General features: G+C 39.0%; 1 protein-coding gene across 1 annotated transcript in view; it reads right to left on the bottom strand.

Annotated features, from left to right (window-relative positions):
- LOC117451923 (transmembrane protein 132C) overlaps positions 1–16,083 on the bottom strand; it is a 170,473-nt gene that overhangs the window by 70,017 nt on the left and 84,373 nt on the right. The window contains exon 3 of the mRNA XM_071204391.1: positions 7,746–7,892. Within this exon, the coding sequence (XP_071060492.1) occupies positions 7,746–7,892 (147 nt within the window). The remainder of the gene's footprint in view (positions 1–7,745; positions 7,893–16,083) is intronic.

Genomic DNA, 16,083 nt, shown 5'->3' with positions numbered 1-16,083 from the left:
AGAAATCTCTGCTCCAATCCAGATAACGGGAACCAAAGCACTATTCTAATAGGTGCAATTTGGATGTTCATTTTTCTCCAACCTTAAATATGTCACCTTTATAACACCCCCAGTGTTCACTCAATCTTGATGAAAGAAAAAAATGAGCAGAGAAAGAAAGCTGTTCCATGTTTTTTGCACGTAATTTATATCATTGAGAGATTACTGAGGACTCTGGCTGCATCTCACTTCTCTTATTTTAATTTCCTCGGTCCTCGCTCCTAGGTATCACCAGAAGTTGATTTTTCTGCGCCATCTTGAGTAGCGTCCCATTGCCCTTATTTGTGCCGGAGGACCGAGGATCGAGGAGCGGTAACGGAGGAGCGGTAACGGAGGAGCTGTAACGGAGGAGCGATAATCGAGGAACCAGCCTCCGGTGAAATTCTCAGCCACTCGCCCCGCCTCCTTACTGTGTATCACTCACTGATTGGACGATGCAGCGCATGCACTGATCTGATGCTTCTTAACATGAGAGCAGTTTCCCAGCGGAGTGAAGAAAACACATGAAACTCACAGGACTCACTCCTCAGTTTATACTGTGTTTTGTTTCAATTCATGTATAATTTAGTTAAAAATATGTGATATATCTGAACAACAAAGTGGACAATCCAATGAATGTTAATCTAACTGGGTTTTGATAGATAATATATCTCTTTTTCTTCTCTCAATTATTGTATTTCTATTGTGCACTCAAATCAATTTTAATCAAACTATTGTTCGTTTATACATTTTAAGAATGGCATTTATCTGTTTTGAGAATGAGTTCTTATTTTATTTTATTTATTTGGGTCTACAACAGATGATACAAATGGTTATGTCAGTAAATGGGTACTAACAGAGGCGGGGGTGTTTGTGAAAAAAACGGGGACAGAGCTGCTGTCAGACGATCAGCTGTGCGGCGTCATCACAAACGGACGTCGCTTCACGTGACGCTCCGGAGGAAAGGACGTCCCATTGCTCTTAAAACTAATTTCCCTGCTTCTTCTCCCTTCTCGTGGTTTCCTTGCGTCTCGCCATGCTTCCCTAGTGGGAGGGACTAAGATGCAAGGAAAAGACGCAAGTGAGTGACGCAAGGATTGCATTTAAGAAAAGTGAGATGCAGCCACAGAGCATTGTAGACAGTTGTGTGTTGGTAAATAAATACTGCCAGTGAAGCTCCGGTGAGAGTGTTTACGGTAAATTAAGGCCAGTGGGAATAGGGCTGATGTCTTATTAAGGGTGTTAGCATTAAGACTGTCAAGTTTGGCCCTAATTTAATTGGGCCATTTCAGCCTTGATGTATGCAGCATTATACAGCATTAAGGCACACAGAATGAGACTCTATCTCAGTGCTGCTGCCTGTTTTAAAAAACTGATGCACAAATCAAGAGGATTTAGCAACTAATTTGAAATCAAGTTAAATATCACAGAATTAGCTTAAACCTTGTAATGTGTGATGCATTTGCCGTCTCTGTAACGGGTCTTTTCACATCTCTGGAGCAAGGCTCATAGGCTTGCATTTCTTAGAGAACCTCAGATATCAGAGAAAGATTGTGACATCCACATTCTCGTACTTTTTAAATAAAATTCAGGAGCCTTGAGCACTGAAAAAGCTATTCTGGGCTCCTTGTTTCATTGCAGTTTTGCTGTAAATGTCACAAACTATAAATAATTATTATGTTAAAGCTTCTCCAGACATTGAAATTAAGATAGATTGTGGGGATGCTGCCAAATCTCACCCGTTATTTGCTGTATGATTTCTCTCCCTCTGGGATCCTTACCATTCACTTTGATGAGATTTACAAGCTTGCTTTAGAGGAAAAGTCGTGTATCTTTATAGCGAAATTAATGTACGTTGAATTCAATTATATTAATCCCAAGTCTATGCAGATTTGATTTAATGTAAAACAGGGCCACGATGAGGCTGTTTGAAGTTAGGAAAATTAAAAAAGATATTTAAAATATATGTCCGCCCCACCTTCCCCCCTCCTCTCCGCTCTTAAATGGCTCTCTTGAGGAGTGGCTGTAGTGGACGACATGCTGTCCATCTGTGGGTGTGGTGTGGGGGATTAATGAAATGGTGGCTCACAGGAGAGATCCATCTGCACCCAGACAGTCTTAATGAACTACCAAGGCCCAGACATGGCACTTTCACTGAGGCCTCCACTTATAGCTTATGACATGCTGAGGAAGCAGGACTGCTTTTGTTTTGAATGGGTTCGCCTTTAATGGTGACAAAGTGAACCTTTCAATCTACCAGAGTGCATTGATGCCAGTATTATGTGTACACAGAGCAATTCTGTCCCTTTCTATAGGGACTCATTTTGATTCCTTTGATGCACTGTAGCACCCTCACTGGAAATCTCAACCTGTCAAAGAAAGGACACTATGCTCTCTTCAAGATATGATGGAAGGTTGAAAAATTATCTGCATATATGCGGCTATAAATGCACACTTACGACCAAACAATGTCATCTCTCATCGTTCAGGCTCATACACCAACAAGAACATGTAAATAGATTGAAGGACAAACCATTATCTTTATAGGATGACAAACAAAACTCATACGACAACTTTTAAATAAATAAAGTTATAGAAACTGAGGGTTCATCTCCTTCTTGCACTGCACATATAAAGTTTGCAAAAATATGATATTATTTCAAGATGCATTTAATGGTAAGTTAAATTATGTAATTCTTAAAGATGTAAGTCAGCATCCTCACCAGCTTTTGATATTTAGAAGAGGTGGAAATATCTTGTATGAGCTTCAACTAGGGACATTTCTGCTTATAGTAGGAAAACACAAGCGTGATTTACAATAACAGCAACAATGGGACCATCCCTTTAAAGTAAGCTATGACAGTTAAGAAGCATCAATAGCAAGGAACTCCTACATAAACTGCAATCATCATATTTGATGGTTACTGAGATGGGTTGAAATATCAGGTATGACATTTTTTTATTTTGATGTAGAGTATTGCCCTTATTAAAACCCCTCGCATCAGGCCAGTCGTTATTGGTGATGAGCTGTTATTGCATACTGTTCAGGGGCGGGGGTTCAGTCAATACATTTTGAATAAAAACATTCATCGCATTAATTCATATGTTGAAAAGTAATCAAAAACCCATCAATTAATTACTTCGTCTAAGTCTTTACAGTAATAATGTACAACATTATCCCATAGTTTGAAATTAATGAGGGGTGATTCCAGGTGTTTTCATGTTTTTTTTTTATCCTTTGTTATTCACTCAGATTTCGCGATAACACCTACAGCTTTGAAGAATGTGTGCGATCCTGCATGCAGTGCAACTGGAGCAGATCAGGCTTTTTCATTTAAATATATTGAGAGAAAATCCCGGGCAGCTATGAACTCATTATTGCACATTCAATAGATGTATTTCATTGAATGGAAAATAAAAGACATCAGCTGTTTGATGGCATTTCCTTTAGGATAAACCCAGCTCTCTGTTATTTTCAGTCAAAAGCCCAACCTGTCTTTACATCGTAGCACCTCAGCAATGAAAAACTGTCACCTCAGTATTGTTTATATTAGGCTGGTTGCCGCAAGTCAGGGAAAGTGTGCAGGTCTGCATTACCATATGCACATTTGAATATCTACAGGGCTGAAAAACAGATTTAAAAAAAGCCATTCCTCTGAAAATAATATTTTGTGTGGTGGAACAAATTTCGTTTGATGAAAACTGACAAAAAGGTATACTATGTTTATCGGTAAAGCAGATGATTGGTATATTTAAAGCTTGGGTGGCAGCAAGAATAAATGTCCATTTGATCTTGTTTTAAATGAGTGTTCAAAGCCAGCTAGGTGTGGTTGGAGCATCAGCTGTTAACGGGAAGAAAGGAGTGGCTCAGCTGGCCAGTGTGAGCAGCTTCAAGTAAATGATTGAACCGGCACATATTAGGCTACACCTGACCCATCAGTATCAATGTGCTCTCATGCTTGCAGTGGGACTGGACTGCCATCATGGCACACAGGCTTCAAATAGTACTCCCACTCACATCATTCAATGACACTTAAGTCCAGTCCACATTCCAAGGTGCAACGCCAACTATCCATTTGTACCACAGCTGACAGTCTGGGCTCCGATTCCAATTTTCAGTCAGTGTGTGTCAAGATGAAAATCCAACCTCAGTGCAACCCTGAGAGCAGTTACTGATGACATATATGTTTTCTGGTGTCATTAGCTGTCTCACTAACAGCTGCTAAACCCTGGACGGCTGAGGCACTTTTACCCCTCCATCCAAAGACAGTTTGCTTTAGATATGCAAATCATAGACTGTATATAATGATGGACGACAGGACGAGTACCGAAAAGTGAAGCCAAAACATCTAGCTGATGGCTGGCTGCAGTAGAGCTCATAAATCTCGCTCCTCTACGTTAGCTGATGGGAGAAGTGCCAAACGAAAAAATCATGTATGCGTCGAAAAAAGTGTTCATTTTCTAAAGTGTTATTTAAGTTATTTAAAGCTATAAAAGGTAGTGTGATGTCATGATTGACACCCGTAATTGACAGCAGCTCTGAATGAAGTAGTCGCAGAGCTAGAGGATCATGACATTTTTTGTTTAAATAAGCAGAGAAGGTGCAAGGGTAGATTATTTGATATTAATGCTTGACATTGAGTGTGCTGCAGACGAGTCAATTAATAATCAGCCAACACGTTATTACTTTTCAGAAGTGAGTCTATATGGAAAGCTTTTGTGCACATTTTAAATAGCACTGCAGGTGAACAGCTTTTAGTAATCTAAAAAAGCATTACCTCACCCTACATGGCTATTGTTGCAAGATAAGGACTAGTAATTATGAGTAAAAAGCACCCAAAGTCTTTTTTTTTAAGGGCTCTGTAGAATATAAGCAATACATTAATATATGATCATATTCATTGTGTTGTTAGAAATAAGACTACAAAAGTAAACAGGATCCAAATGGGTTTGACGCGCTGCATTCACACACCTCCCATCCTCAAGGAAAAGAGCAGAAAAGAAGAAAGTGAACTGAATGACAGCTCAACAGATGAGATAGTCTAATCCTCTTCTAAAAGAGTTTCATTGAAATGACTGGGAGCGGGGAGGACAAGACGAAAGAAAAGTTGGAGCATTGTGTATTGTATAGCCATCACGGGGCGTCTTTGGTCTTCTCTGTGAAGTGACTTTGACAGTTTGGGGGATTAAGGAGCAGTCCATCGTCCATGGCAACAGCAGGGATTAGACTAAATATGCTCACACTTTTCTCCGGTTCCCTCCACTTGGTAAATCAATAAAGCATTATTTTACAGTAACGGAGTACATGTGTGCGGGAGAGAAGGTTTGTTGAGAGAGAAAAATACATGCATGAAGGCGGAAGATGGCTCACCAGTGATGCTGAAATCTCCTTTTTATGTTGTTCGAGATGCTCGCTTGCAGACATTCGCAGACAAAATATATTACTGCTACCGCTAAGTTATTGTTAAAGGCCAAACCTTCAACTTGGACTAACCTCGGCCAGCCCCCTCACATATTCAGGTCAGAAAGTATTGTTTTTGATGGAAAATATCATTCTACATTTCCAAAGAAACTGCTGACATGATAGCTGCCAAAAATAACTAAATTGGGTTTCAACCTTTTTGGCTTCTTGCAAAAATGATATAAACCTCTATGTACTGTACAGCAACAACACATCTGATAACAGCAAAGATTTCTGTCTAGTTCTAGCTCCTGATGTGCAAGTAGGGTGTTATTCAGTTTTGATATTTTAACCGTTATGTGTGAGTCAGGGTGAAATAGGTAGGTTTAGCCAGATACAAACAAAATGATCAACATTCTGCATACCTGTAACATTTCAGGCAGCTGGTACCTTTGTGTTTGAAAGGCTGAGCCGTCATGTACAATACTGGTAAGATGTAAGGTCAGGAAAGATGGTTTCAGTGCAAAGGAGACTTTGACCTCCAGGGGCAGCACCAGCTTGGAAGTGTCAAAAAAAAGTTGTACTTTATGTTCTGAGAAATAAAAATATTAAAACAACAAAAAAACATTCCTTCAAGATCAGCAACTGCCACGCCATTTCTGAAAGTAACTCCTATCACACAACAAATTACTGTATGAGACGTCTTTTAGAAAATGTTTATTAGCTGCTTCCCTTTTACAGCTCTTCAAAGGCAGGCGCATATATCTTTGGCTAACGTCTGTGTGTATTGCAGTTACACTATAATCATTCTTCGTAGTAATCCACTAATAGCGGCATGTCTAAACAAATCACTGGACCAACACATTCACATTTTTTTATAGGCTGCTACACTTAAAATAACCCCTGCACCATGTTGATTAAAAGTTGCAGCTGCACTGTCAAATGTCCTGTTTTCTTAAGGGAGAATTTTCTAAGTGGAACGAAAGCTAAAGAGCAAATAAGCGGAGCTTTACCCGACCCCAAATCGGCCTCTAATCCAAATTACACCTGTCACTAGAAATGTATATCATTTAAAACTACTTCCTGATCCGAGGGGGAAAAACCATTAAAGTACACAAAGACCTTCAATCAGCACTTAATTAACACAGCAACCTTTTTACTGAGTGCTGGCAATCACTCCCTCCCTATATGCCAGATTATTTTAAAGACGTGAATTCAAAAGGAAATGACCAAAACAACTTTGAGGATATGGCAGTGGAGAAAAAATAAGTATGCAAATAAAGAGGGGAGTGGATAGGAGAGAGGGAGAGAGAGAAGAGGGGATATTTCAAAGGTCTGGTAACTTCCCCATCCCCACAGTGGTCTCAACAGAAATATGCCACAGCCTTTATGGACAGTCAAGTGTGACACCACTTACATTACATGTATTAGTGTATCTTTGACAAAATGTAAATGATGAGCCAAAGCAATTTCTGAAATTACGTTAACGGTGAAAAAAAAAGAGTTATAGGAGATTGAACCGCTCAGTCAAAGTGATTGAGTTAGCTCAATGAATGCGTATCAAAAGAGTGAGTGAATGAGATTGTAGCAGCTGTAAAATGCACTCAATCGATTCATAGTTATGTTATTAAATATATATTTGTCTTTTATAAATGTAAAAACTATATTAGATAAAAGACTTCTGCTGTGTCAAAGAACAGATCAGATTAAAAGTATTTTTCTCATTTCAATTGAAATGATGTGGATATAAAAATTGAGGCTGTAATAATTTGGCCAAAATGATGACTCACCAGCATTGCTGAACCACCAACAATTATTACGTTTAAGTTCTGCTGTTCCCTTCAACTCTGTGGGAAGTGTTAGTGTCTTTTAACTCATTGTTTTAGTTTTATGGTGACCAACTTGAATGTTTCAATTTACCCTCATAAAACTTGTTAGGAGCAGCAGGTAGCTCATCAAAACCCACTGTAGGCCTATGGTAACTGCAAAGCATCAAGTGGCAGATGGACAACGATAGCTAGGAAGAGACACATATCTGAAAAATATATTGAAGTATTTTATCAGCCAAATAGACGGATATTTAACTCTGGAGTTGGTGGAGAATAAGGAGAAAACCAAAGGGAATGTTGAAATTAAATTCACCAGGGGGTCAGAAGATTACTGCAAACACTTGGAGGTGCAAATGCGAATGGCAGCTGTTTGCTAGCATGTTCGCTATATCAACTTTATAAGATATCAATGTTATGTTTAGTTGTGCTGCAAACGTAACAAATGAAACATATTTGCTGGTAGTATTCCTTTAAAGTGAAGTCATTTATGTGCTAACCTTTGCTGATCGTAGCCCGACTCCTTCCTGCGGCAGTGAAGAGTCACCACTCGGTGGCCTTCGCTCCTCACATCCTGGCTCACCATCCACTGAGTGGGATTGCTGGGACGAGCCCCGAGAAACGTCACTCCTTCTTTCAACTTCACCCTGTGGAGAGAGAAAATACATGTTTATGGATGTATAAGGCTGAGAGATTCTATTTCTTTTACCAAGAAGTTTCTCATTTCCCTTTGTCATTGGATATGGATGCATGGCAGCTGCGCACAGACAGACAATTACTTTTTGTTTTGTCATTCTGTCTAGAAATACATTATCCAGATGGTTCACTGCACTGCCTTGTCTTCTGAAGATGTCCCAGCTGTTATCTTGGTTTTGATCACACTGTTGTTAGTCCCCAGAGGACAACTGGGTGTTTTAAACACATGTGTTATCTTGTGTTCTCCACCGGTCAATCTGATAATCAAAACGCAGCAATTTGCAAGTGTTGTTTGTCCAAAAATATATCCAAACAGAGCCTAAAGCTAAATTAACTAATCAAAAAGTAACACCCTCTTACACTTTGGGATCAACCATCAATGGTGATGGTGTTTGCTGTAAAATTATGGTTTAGTATAAGAGGGATGTGTCCATTCTATTATGCAACTCCTCTTACTCCTTTACCTCCCTCAGTAATAGATTCACTCTCTGACAGTCTGAAAAGGACACTATGAAAAGGTTTCTTTGACTGCGGAAAAATTACAGCGTCAATGTCCTTGGCTCAGCGGACTACAAAGGAAGGGGAAAAAAAAACGGTAAATGGAAAACTCGAACACAGAACCCATATTGTAAGGTATATCCAAAGAGAGTGAACTCGGATGAAAGTGGTGACAAGTTACATAACATGTGAACTGTCATTTCATATCGGTGACATCGAAGTTTCAGGATTGATTTATTCAAGACTAAATTATAAAGAGTGCCTAATCACTTTCACTATCTAATCCATACCAGGTTGGCAGATGGGACCAAAGAAAGGACTTTGCTTTCATCTTGAATTTGTTGCTGCACTTTAACATGCACTATGCGATTGCTTGTCTGTTTGCCAATGAGTATATCTGCCGTCTTAAGTCAGGCTACTTTCTTTGATGTAATGTCAAGTTGTGATGGGGTTCTATACGAAGTGAAAATGGGTAGGCCTATTATGACAGATGGTATGCTTCCCCTCTCCATAAGAATAGAGATAAACACTAGACACAAGAGTCAATCTGAATGTACAGTACGTGTGGGTCAGTGTGCATACTACATATGTATGTGTGTAATCCTCTGTAGTGTTGCAGTCTTCCCAATATGATTTGAAGTATTTTTGCCAGCTGCTTCCCTCTCTGTTGTGAATGAAAGCCTTTCGACATTTATAGATTTTGCCACCACATCACATGTAAAGTCTTATGATCGGACTACAATATTTTTGTCCTTTGAGATGAGATCAGTGTCAGATTTGGCATCATCGAGTCCTCCTAAATGATTGCCAGTACTTGGCTGACAGGCTAAATGTTGGACACCAACAAATCACATTGCCTTCTTTTACAACTCCTGTAACTGTAAGGTTACCGTTTCACTTGACAACACCAACACATATTGGGTCTATGAATGAAAGCAAACCTTGAACCACGCACCATCACTCAGCAGTGAGGTTGGTTACTTTGCAGTCGGCAGAAATAGGTGATTGCGTGTGTGGGCAGCATGTGTGTGTACAAAGAGTGATGCTGCAACCAGAGGTGTGATAAATATGGTTTAATGCTTCTCACCAGAGGAAGATGGTTAAAATGTTACAGGTTTACTAACATTTAAACATATATTGTTTATAGTTGTGTACTGAGAAGCACTCTGTGACCACAGTACTTGGCAAATAGGATTGCTTGTGAATAAAGAGTAAGCAAACCCCATCCAATAATGTGTATAACAGTTTAAAAATATCTTCTGTTCTATAAAGGAGTTTTTGTTTTATTAAAATGTCTTTTCACATTGCATTACTGTGTCAACACGGTTGTTTCGTGTTGTAATATTATTTCAAATGTTTTATTCTGTTCTTTTATATTCTTTTAATTAATAACTTCACTTTTCCCCCAAAAGATCAAAAGCACATAGCAACAACTAGATATAGTATACATGCAATCTAAAGTGTAGTTTGCTAGAAGGCCTTTTTTTAAATTCCATTAAATGCCATTAAATAAATATAATTATGAATCACGAAACATGCTTGGTAAACATAATATAAAAGCAGGAAATCACTGCAAATGTTCTGATTTGGCTAGTAAAGGTCAATTCAATTCAATTTTTTCAATTCAAGTTTATTTATATAGCCCAAAATCACAAATCCTATTTGTCTCAGAGGGCTTCACAAGTCAACAAACACAATTGGCAATGTAAAACAATGTAAAAACAAGAAACGTATCTTATAAGATCAATGGTAAAATACCAATTTAAAAAGAAACATAACACAATGACACAAATACAGTTAGAGTACAATAAATACAATTCCATAAAACGAAGGGTCCATGAGGATGTATAAAAGGGGTCTTAACTGTACGCTGTACTAAAAAGGAAAGTCTTTAACTCTTAAATGTGTGGACACTGTCTGCCTCCCTAATCGTCACTGGAAGTTGATTCCAGAGGAACGGGTCTTGGTAGCCGAAAGCTCTAGCACCTGACCTTTTTTGTGGACTCTGGGAACCACCAACAGACCTGGGCTGAAGTCGATTAGTCCATTTAGCTTAGGAACCTTCCTAACCGAGTGAAATGACCCGGAAGTCCCTCACTGGCAGCCATGGTAAGTGCCGTTCGAATTCTCTAGATCAGGGGTCACCAACCTTTTTTAGGATGAGGGCTACTTTCTAAAAATAAAACAAGTCGGGGGCTACTTTTACTCCTCACTTTTTTGTTTTTTGCAGTGTATATATTTAGCACATTTTAACATTATTATATGCTTACCTTTAACCTTTTTGTGCTGTTTGGGTCTGTGGGACCCGTTTTCAGTGTTTACTAAAAGAACATGTATGCAATTTAATTATTTTAACCTGCTTTATTTGGGGGTGAACCTCACCTCCTCTAGGGGGGGCCTCACATCCTCCAGGGGGGACCTCACCTCCTCTAGTGGGGTCCATGCTCCCCCGGGAAGATTTTGTTTTTAAATGTTGAAGTTAAATGCATCAATCTGGAGCACTTTGAGCACAACATGAATGTATGGATACAGCTCTCAACACTCAGATGAAAGGGAGCTGTATACTTTTCAATAATCCAAACATCTTTATCACAACCAATAACAAATAATTTAAACTTGTTTATTGTTATATTATGTTACCTAGTTAGCATTCTTTCTTTTTATTTATGCATATTTTACTAATCACTCCCCTTTCAAACTGTTTTTTGTACTGTCCTATTGTACACATTGGAGTGATTTCTTACTTTATCTATATTAAATAGATAAATGGGGTGCTCTCTCTCACTCACTCACACTAGAATCTGCTAACTGCTAGAATCCACTTCAAGACACTGGTACTTGCGTACCATGCTGCGAATGGATCTGGCCCTTCCTACATCCAGGACATGGTTAAACCGTACACCCTAGCACGTGCACTACGCTCTGCATCAACCAAACGACTCGCTGCACCCTCGCTGCGAGGGGGACCCAAGTTCCCATCAGCAAAAACACGTGGGTTTGCTATCCTGGCTCCAAAATGGTGGAATGAGCTCCCCATTGAAATCAGGACCGCAGAAAGCTTACACACCTTCCGGCGCAGACTGAAAACTCATCTCTTTCGACTCCACTTCGAGCGATAGAATGACTAACAAAGAACTGCTAACAGAGCACTTATATACTAATAAAGGACTGGCTTATCTATAGCCAGTTGAGCAGCACTTGAAACGATTGGCTCTTTGAAACCTGATGTTCTTATATGATTCTGTTTTCCTCAAGGTTGTGTCTTCCTGGTCGAATGTACTTATTGTAAGTCGCTTTGGATAAAAGCGTCAGCTAAATGCAATGTAATGTAATGTAATGTAATTGAAGGGTCTTTAATGACGAGTTTGGACAGCCTGATAAAAGGGAATTGCAATAATCCAGCCTGGAGGTGATAAAAGCATGGATTAGTGTTTCTGCATTGTTGTGATTTAGGATGTGCCTGATTTTTGCAATATTCCGTGGATGGAAGTAGGCAGTCCTTGAAATGTGCTTTATATGGGATTTAAAAGACAAATCCTCGTCAAAAATAACACAGTTGGACAGTTCGTTCCAAAGGTGCTGGGAGCCTAGTATAATGACTTCTGTTTTGTCGGAGTTTAATAATAGAAAGTTGCTGGTCATCCATGTTTTTATGTCTGTGAGGCATTCTTGCAGTTTAACTAATGGAAATTGTACATCTGGTTTAATTGATAGATACAATTGTGTATCATCTGCATAACAATGAAAATGGATGGAGGTATTCCTTATGATATTGCCCAATGGTAGCATATATATGATGAACAGGATGGGTCCAAGTACAGACCCTTGCGGTACTCCATGACTGACTGTAGTTTGTAATGAGGATTCATCGTTGACAGATACAAACTGAGACCGTTTTGATAGATAAGACCTGAACCAGCTTAGTGCAGTTCCCCTTATACCTATCAAAAACTCTAATCTTTGGAGTAGTATGTTATGGTCAATAGTGTCAAAGGCAGCACTCAGATCTAACAGAACCAGGATAGAGGCAAGTCCATTATCAGATGCACAAAGCAGGTCATTTGTGACTTTAACCAGTGCTGTCTCTGTGCTATGATGTTTTCTAAAACCTGACTGGAATTTCTCAAATGAACAATTTGTATTTAAAAATGCACACAATTGTGAGGCCACTGCTTTCTCGAGGATTTTTGAGAGGAAGGGAATGTTTGATATTGGCCTGTAGTTGGCCATGACCTCACGATCAAGGTTTGTTTTTGTTATAATAGGTTTAATTACAGCTACTTTAAATGACTGTGGAACATAGCCTGACAGTAAAGATATATTCATCATATTTAATACAGGTGTATTAAGTCAAGGAGAGGTATCACTCCAAAAAAAAAAACATGACTTCATCCTGATCTACATCATCTAAAATACTCTGGACATCACAATATAAAAGCTTACGTTGTCAATCCATGGGTGCATTTTCTCGCCGACTAAATGGTAGATCCACTGTTCAAGCCAGAGTGAAAGCGAGTGCTGAGGAGGACCGAGGTGGCAGTGAGCATACAGCTGTAGCCTGTAACACAAAGAGCTCAGTCCTCCCCGGGTCCCAACGGGAGCAGCGGGGGTTTGTGTCTGGTTTCTTTACACTTCAGTGATCAAGATGTCTATCAGTGCTTTCCAGTGAGGCTTCAGAATGTTTTAAACACAGTGGAGTCTCAGGGAAGCAGTCATTACTCCACAGACCATATACCAACTTTTTGAGTAGGTGTTAGAATGTGGTCGAAGTGTCTTTCATTGACTTAATGGTCAATTTGGCCTTGTAACCAGCCAGCAAATTAGTCTCCTTCAGGTTACAAAACAGTCATCCAATACTATTCACTCTGTATTTTATATATAAGACATTAGTTCAGTTTAGAAACTGTGCATTTATATAGGTTAAACTACATAACAGTGTATAGGTATTAAAATAACCGTGACCACATTCAGAAGCTGAGGCGGTGATGAATCAGGAATGACATTCCTATAATAAACATATTATAAATGTAACACTTTGAATCCATCCATTTTGCATATTGTGCGTTTTTACTTTTGATAATGTATGTATTCATTGCCCCTAATACTATTAATGTTTAAGGTTTTCAATGTAAGACTTTTAACTACTACTTGAATAAAGGAGCTACTAAGTAAGAGAGTGGTGGAAGAAGTGCTTCCACTACTGTCAAAATGAATGTTTACCAGAGTATCAGCGTAATCCATGCATCAAAGTATCAACAACTGTTAAAAGTTTCCACAAAATGACATAGTTCAAGCCATGCCACGACTACGTAGTGTGGCTAATATAAAAGTATTATACATTTTTCATTAAGGCTTCAAGGAGCTGTGTGTTTATATGTTTTCTTTGATATAATTTTATTTTTGTATATATTTTATACAACAAAACTATAGGTTACTTACGTAACCCCTGTACTCAGAGTAACATGAAGTGAGATGTCTCATTATGGGATGCGCCTCATCGCGGAGCAAACAGAAGCATCAATCTCATTACGCCAATCCTGATTGGTTTGTGATCTTGACGTCAGCGTCAGGGGAAATCACCCCCTATAAGTAGCTTGCGCTACGTCGCATGCGTCATTCAAAATAAGCACCTTTTCTCGCTTCACCATAGCAAGGAGGGCCGTCTGGTGAGACATCTCACTAATGGCGCATTTCCACTGCAACGGGGTAGCCGCGTTTAAGCGTCCCTAAGCGTCCTCGCTCAGGCCTCGGGCTGCCTCGCTGGCCGGCCGAGGCCGTGGCGCATTTCCATTACAGTTTAGGACCTGGGGTAGCAACGCAGTGTAGGCGGGGCGATCAGCTTTTTGGTCGGAGCGACGCTGGGTAAAACTGCAGTGGCGTCATCTTCAATGCGACACAACTCACAAAACACACACAACAATGGAGGATGTGGAAGCGATCGTTTACTTGTTTCTTGGTGTGTGGCTTGTTATCACAGCAAGAAGGAAAGTGATCACAGCAAGCATTGTATTGTATTCATTGTATTAAACATAAATAAATTCTTTTTTTTTTCAATATACATGTGTTTGTCAAATGTTTTAAACAAATATTATCTGAATTGAATATTTGAAATTCAAGCACCAGTAAGTACTACCCCATAATAACATTTGAGGAAATATCAGATCATGAAAAGAAAATCTTTCTAATCAATTAAGCAAATATCAAAGCTAACTATAAACATAAATACTAAAGTGTAAAACACAGCAAAACTATATTCATAAATGCAAGTGTAAAATAGTGTGGACAATTGTAAACATGGATGGAGACTAAAGTATCCACAACATAAAATAATATTAAATATAACCTCAATCTTTCTTCTAGACATGTTAAAAGCTTGCTTGAATGGGTTATAGGTTTATTTTGTTCTCTTGTCTTTGAAATATATAAGGAATGTGTTGTTTGAGTCTAGTAGAACGAGGGTATTACAATTGAGCAATTTCTACATGTATTATGTATTTATCATGTATTCTTAATACTATTACAAAATAAACATGTAATAATGTTTTAGAGTAGGACCTCAAGCTAGCAAACTCAATTTCTTGCTTTAAATCTCTTAAAAGTAAGGGGCTTTTTCCTAACTGATGGTGTTTGTTATTGCTTTATAAATTCATGTATGTTTATGATTTTTTTTATGTTGGGTGCCATTCATTATCAACAAGAGATAAGATAAGTCAAAGAAGTACTTTATTGATGGCAGTATACAAATACAAATGTTGTATCAAAAAGGCATGCCATTAAACAATACAAATAAAAAATGTAAAACTGTATTGCAGCCAGCATAAATATACATGGAATTGTAAATATAAAATGAACATTTTAAATAAAATAAATAAACAAGGAAGTACAAATGTTGCATTTAAAAATTAACTAGATACAAATTATATAATATGTACAATAACTATTAAGGTTTTTTGAAGTATCAGGGAGGAGACGGGCCACGTCGGCTGCCCAGTCATGGTGCCGTTCCTGCTGGGACCGATCCTCTCCTCCTCGTTTCCTCTTGCCTGGGTGACAATAAGATAATAATTAGCAATAAGGAAAACACACAGGACAGGTACAGGTCACACAAGGATATAAGAATAACATGTATAAACAGAACAACAGTAAGGTGAACTAAAGAAAGTGCTGGCCCTAGATGTTTACAATGATTGTGAAAGTGAATTACATTATGTCCAGCCTGTTGATAATGAATATAAATTTATGTATATGATAGGATGTCACACACAACTGTACTAGCTGCTTACTAGCTAAGACTTTACTTGTAACAGAGCATTTCCACACAGTCCATCCATCCATCCATCTTCTCCCGCTTATCCGTGGTCGGGTCGCGGGGGTAGCAGTTCCAGCAGAGAGCCCCAAACTTTCTTTTCCCTGGCGACATCAACCAGCTCTGACTGGGGGATCCCAAGGCGCTCCCAGGCCAGCGAAGAGATATAATCCCTCCACCTGGTCCTAGGTCTACCCCTTGGTCTCTTCCCAGCTGGACGTGCCTGGAACACCTCCCTAGGGAGGCGCCCAGGTGGGATCCTAACTAGGTGCCCGAAACCACACAGTGATATAGCTTATTTTAATTACTGACGATGGATGATCCACGGTTTAAAAAAA

The sequence above is a fragment of the Pseudochaenichthys georgianus genome, chromosome 9 (assembly GCF_902827115.2).
Source record: "Pseudochaenichthys georgianus chromosome 9, fPseGeo1.2, whole genome shotgun sequence".
NCBI lineage: Eukaryota > Metazoa > Chordata > Actinopteri > Perciformes > Channichthyidae > Pseudochaenichthys > Pseudochaenichthys georgianus.
This window is presented reverse-complemented; position numbering and strand designations above follow the sequence as displayed.